Source organism: Falco rusticolus, chromosome 7, assembly GCF_015220075.1.
Source record: "Falco rusticolus isolate bFalRus1 chromosome 7, bFalRus1.pri, whole genome shotgun sequence".
NCBI lineage: Eukaryota > Metazoa > Chordata > Aves > Falconiformes > Falconidae > Falco > Falco rusticolus.
The window spans coordinates 15,033,248-15,038,944 of NC_051193.1; the positions used below are offsets into that span (position 1 = coordinate 15,033,248).

The 5,697-nt window shown below is 42.0% G+C and overlaps 1 protein-coding gene across 3 annotated transcripts in view; it reads left to right on the plus strand.

Annotated features, from left to right (window-relative positions):
- SHC4 (SHC adaptor protein 4) overlaps positions 1-2,803 on the plus strand; it is a 36,440-nt gene extending 33,637 nt beyond the window's left edge. For all 3 annotated transcript variants that reach the window (XM_037394070.1, XM_037394068.1, XM_037394069.1), the window contains 2 exons: positions 714-967; positions 1,712-2,803. In XM_037394070.1, the coding sequence (XP_037249967.1) occupies positions 714-967; positions 1,712-1,867 (410 nt within the window). In that variant the 3' untranslated portion in view covers positions 1,868-2,803. The remainder of the gene's footprint in view (positions 1-713; positions 968-1,711) is intronic.
- The last annotated feature ends 2,894 nt before the right edge of the window (positions 2,804-5,697 follow it).

The following is a 5,697-nucleotide window of genomic DNA, read 5'->3' on the forward strand; positions in this document are numbered from 1 at the left end:
TCATACTCTAAAAGGAACAGGCCATATCCCGAGGAGCCTTAGGTTGCACAATTCCATTGAAGAAGTGGTATCCTCTTATTTTCCTTAGAAGAATCCTGCCTGTGAATCATTTGCAGTTTGACTGGCTATATCCCAAGCCATTCAGTTTTGTTAGTACATTCAGTAATTGTTTGCTTTTTCACAGCAGATGCACCATGCTGTAATCCTTCCCTTCTGGCTATGTTGACCATGTTGTCTCACATTCCTGCACATAGCTGGAGCCACTCAACATGACTCTCCCAATGATCTGTAACAATATCTTCAGAGCTTGTTAAGGAAGAAGGAAAAACTAGATTTTAAAAAATAAAGCAGCTAAACCCCGGCAGTAATCTTGTTTTTACAGGGAAGATTTTACTTTTTAATACAACCAAAGAAATACAAACCCAAAACAGTAGAGCATCAGAAAAATTCCTGTTTCCAATCCCTGTTGCCTAGCGACCCAAGGCTTCCCATCTAAGGTATGGGAGGAGATGGTGTGATAATTTTACCTAATGCACTGGAGGGTTGTGAGCATTCATGTGTGCAAATTATTACAGTCTGTAAGGTTGGTTTGATTACAGCTTCAAGACTGAACAATTTGGATTTTTTTAAAAGCTAGAAAAAAGTGTCTTGCATCCTTTTAGAATGTAGTTCCAGGTGAAGTGTCCAATACATTCCCTTTCGTTTAATTTTAGAGTTACCGGAAGCTGTTCTGCAGAGTGCCACAAGCAACACAGCTGGTCTCTGTGTTCCGCCGCAAATAAAGCAACAGCTAAAGAATGAAGATTGTTACCATGGCAAATTAAACAGGAAAGCAGCAGAGAGCCTCTTAGTAAACGATGGGGATTTTCTGGTGCGAGAGAGCACAACGTCACCTGGTCAGTACGTCCTCAGTGGACTTCAGGGAGGGCAAGCAAAGCATCTGCTCTTGGTGGATCCTGAGGGCAAGGTATGAACATGTCATATACTGAAATTTCAGGGCTGCTCAGATATTTCGGTCAAACTGCATGGGTGCATTCCACAAAACAGAACTGATCAGATTCCATCTAGTTTAATTTAGTGTAGCCAGTAACTTCAGTAGGTTGGAAAATTCAATTTAAGAACTTACAAGCACCAAAGTACCATGGAAATAGAAGCGAGGTACTTAAACACTGTTGTTAGTCCAGCTGCTGATAATTACTGTATACACTTAATACATCCTTTGAGCCGTTGTTATATTGCTAGAAAAATAACCCTAACATTAAATAATGAATTTGATTAGTAACACACTTCTGGAAACAGAAAAAGTAGAGCTGGTTTGTCGTCACTTGAATTCTACTTGCTTCTGCTCAGGGCTAGAAGAGCACTTGTGAGCGACATCTCTCAGAGGAGAAAGTAAATGAGAAAAGTAAGCCTCAGTGGGATTTAGGGGAAAATATCTCTTTTCTGTGGAGAGAGGAAAAAAAAAAAGAAGGTTATTTCATTCCCCTTAGCAGCATCAGCCCAGTTCTACATACATGCAGTCTTCTCTGCTTTTTCACGTCAGCTAATGGTAGGTCAAAGGATAGGTCTGAGCTGCTGCCTACAGCCTAATGATCCTGCTCCAGTGAGTTCAGTGGCTTAAATGCCTTTTGGCCGCAATGCGCTAGGCTCATGTCCAGCTAGTTACAAGTGCAATCTAACCATAAGTATATTCTTTTGCTTCTTTCATTAGGTGAGAACCAAAGACCATATATTTGATAGTGTGGGTCATCTTATTCAGTATCACATGGAAAATAATTTGCCAATCATCTCTTCTGGAAGTGAAGTGAGCTTGAAGCAGCCTGTGAGGAAAGAAAGTAATCTGGGACACATGCAATATCACAAATAATCCCTTGGATCTCACAAATCCCAAGACAATTCATATCTGAAAACTGCATTGAGAACTTTCTATTAGGAAGACAATTCAAAAAAAGTATAGACTGCACTTTCTGCTGCTGTTCCAGAAGATACCCTCTTGTGTGTGTATGTATGAATATATGTATATGTGTATATCTATGTAGATCTGTAGAGATCAACAAGCATAGCTATATAGATATATATAATCTTAATCTTAACAAAATTACACCTTCCGAGTGTGAGATTCATTTGTGAGAAGGTATTTTAGACATGCACAAATGTCACTTTCAAGGTCATACTGAATCAGTAACTATTTAAAAGCACAATTAAACCTCTACATGCAAAAGCTCACTTGAACGAACTGCTGGAACATTAGTATGTGCCTTTTAGCATAGAAATATTGGAAATGAGTATTATTTATACTGAATTAGTTTTGGGTGGTTAAACAAACATGTCTAAGCTTTTAACTATTTGCCAAAACAAATACAATTTGAATATTACTAAAATGTCATCTGCTTTCGATAGACACTAACAATTTCATTTTGCTTGTAATAGCACTTTACTAGCAAGTAATGTTTGAAATGAATAGCGTACACAATACAGAAAGGTTGTCTGGTTTCTTAATCATTTTTTGTCACTGTCTGATTACTCAAAGATTTGAGATTATGCAACATTTACAAAGTTGAAATTAATATATGTAATATAATTTTGGAATAGAACTTGTTAAAGGACAGGCATGCTAGATCCTAATATTTTTGTCTTGCATATGATTTTACTATTATTACCAATTAATACTGGAGACTTCTTTTTTAAAGGTAGGCCTCAATATTTTTTCATTGATTACATAGTTGTTTACAGGCTAGAGAAGCTGAACAAAACTAATGATACATTTTGAGAGAAAACTATTTAAAAGACTGTTTGAACTTTGCATGTGCCCTTATATTTGCTGTTCTTTCCAAAACAACGTATGATTTTCCCTTCCTTCATGTAGAGTCCATTTGTTCCTAAACATGGAAAAAAGTCTTTTAAAAGAAACCTATGAATTGTTTCGCCACAATAAATACTCCAAATATGAACAATCCTATATTCAGAGTGAACAGTGATCTCTTGGGCTTCCTGTTGAGGAAGCAGTGATTTAATAATTAACTGAAGAAAGGCAGCAGGGATTTAGGGAATGAACTGGTAGTCTGGGTGATGGCCTGAGAAAGTTGTCCCTTTAAGATAAGCAATGTCTTCTGGCATAAGCAGGGACATTCTCTCTGTCTCCCAGCACACTGGCTCAGTTCCATAAGGCAGACAATTGTTGTGGAGTTCAGCAATTGCTGGAAGACTTGACTATTAAAAAATACATTCTGTTCTTTTGCGTGTCTTCATATTAAATGGGACACTACAGTAAGAACCCTGTCATCTAGAAAACAAGAGGGGTCATATACTCATGAGATTACTGAAGACATGAGCTTCCTTGGAGGGGAAAATACGATGTAAAGAGCCACGCTTGGAGCTGACTAAAAAACATCTTTATTAGTATCTTCAGCTAATAGGCATAAAATGTATTTCATTCCTTCAGAATAACATGATTAAAAATACCAATTACATATACTGAGAAGCTTTAAAACAGTAGCAGTTGATTTCATTGCCCATAGTCTGGCATTATTGCTACCTCAAGCCCTCAGATGAGAAGCTCAAGTTTATGCCTGTCCTGTCCTATGCAAGGTTTTCACCTGTGACAAAGGGCCCCAGCGAGAGTCATGCTCAAGTTTTGTGCCACTGTAAGGACCGCTGGCAAGAAACTGTAACATTAAATCCCTGCATAGTATCATTTCTATTCTCAGATCTTACCAAACTTCATAACGTGCTTGCCAGGACTTTACTGAGCGAACAGTGACGCAAAAATAGCTGCTTCTGAGGCATGTTAAGGGGAGCAAAGGACCTGCATAGGGTGGTTTTGATTTTTGCATCAAAGCTGGGTTTTATGACAGGTCATAGAAAGAAAATGTGCAGAGCTCCATCTCTGTTTTTAGTACAAATCAAAGTTACTAGGGACTAGAATAACAGCATTTGGAGTTGTGATACTGAGATCAAAGTTGTATGACTTTGCCAGTCAAGATGCTGACTTAGGGCCTTTTTTTGACTTCAATTTCCACTTTACCAATGCATAAAAACATCCAGAGCCAGTGTGTGATGTTTGGATTGCAGTATGATGCAGTCTAAATCTCCCTCTTTGAATATCACTACCTTAAAAAATCCACCAGAAGCTTTGTTTTGTTGCTTCTGCATCTTTTGTATGTGTCTGAAGCAAAACTGTGAAGGGAAAAAGGGGAGCTAATTGGGTGCTGGTGCAGTAAAGTATCTCAAAATCTCTTGATTTGAAAGCAAAGAATCCAACTAGTTACAGATACATTTCAAACACAACACGTCCATGCATTACAGACACCACGTGTTTTCCTAGAATTAATAACGTTAATTCTTCTGGAGCCAGAAGCAGGAACTCAGTTTTTTTGTTTCTAACATTTATATGCCTTCACTTAGTGATTGATGCTGCTTTTAGACTCTGGATCAGCAATCTCATGTCAAGTACACCATCAGCTCCTGTGTGGAAGTCTTAGAAGTAACTATGCTAAAAAGAAAAAAAAAAGTTATCTGAATTTTGGAAAGTTTTCCAAATTACTGTTCTTGACAAAGTTAATATGAATTTTCAGGCATGTTTAGACTTCTCTCTTAAGAAAACATCTTTTCATGCCTGAGGAGAATTGGTTAAGCTGTTCTAACAGTTACTAGAAACCCTTGGGAAAAATAACAAATGTTGCCTATACTGTCACATTTACAAGGCATAGTACGTCCATTTGTTTTCAAAGCTCCTATAAATTTCACAGAAGCACATTAACACACCTATCTGTTTGCTTCCATCAATAAAAATGTTGCACCAGATGACCCACACGCCTCTCTCCTGCCACAGCTTCCATCTTCTACTGCCGCTGAGGGCGTCACCAGATGGAGCTATTACACGCCTCCGTTTCTGAACACTCCTTGCTCGAAATCCCTGGTTTATTTTGGTTTTGTTTTTTTTTTTTTGAACGCTTGCTACCGGCAATTCCATGGAAGAAGCTTGTTCACTCAGATAAATTTTTAATTTTTTATTAAAGGAAGCCCTGGAACCAGAGCGGCTCCCTGAGCACCCCGGGGAAGGCTGCTTGAGCGCGGCCTGGCTGCTCCGGCGCTCCCGTGGGGCTCCACCGGGTAAAAGCAAACCCCCTCCCGCCGAAGGGTCTCCTTTGGTGCGGGTGGGCCCGGGCCGAGCTCTCCGGTGCCTTGCGCCATCACCACCCCGCTGCCCCGGCGCAGCAGGCCGCTCCCTCAGGGGCGGCTGCCCCCCGGCCACCCAGCCGCTCTACAACGAGGGGTGCTCCTGCCACCAGCTTCCCTCAAGACGCCGCCGTGAGGGCCAGCCCCCGTCAGGCGGCGTCACCCCGTCGGGCTGCGGCCTCACGGGGGCATCTCTCGTTGCCAGGCAACTGCCACGTCTCGCTGCGAGATGGCGCCGCCGACACCTGCGCCCGGCTCTCTCCAACGTCACGGGGAGGCCCCGCCCCTCCGCCAAAAGGATACAGCCATTGGTCGACCGCTCGGCCAATCAGAGAGCCGGGCATGTTCCCGCTGCCATGCGCGCCTGCTTTCAAACAGTCGGCGGAGGCGGGTTTGCAGCGCAGCCGAGCGCTGCTGGGGCGGGGCGAGCGCGTTCTGCCTTCCCGCTCTGCTGCGTGCGGCGGCGGCGCTGCTGCTGCTGCTGCGCCTGCGGATTGGCGCCCGCGGCTGTCAGTCAGA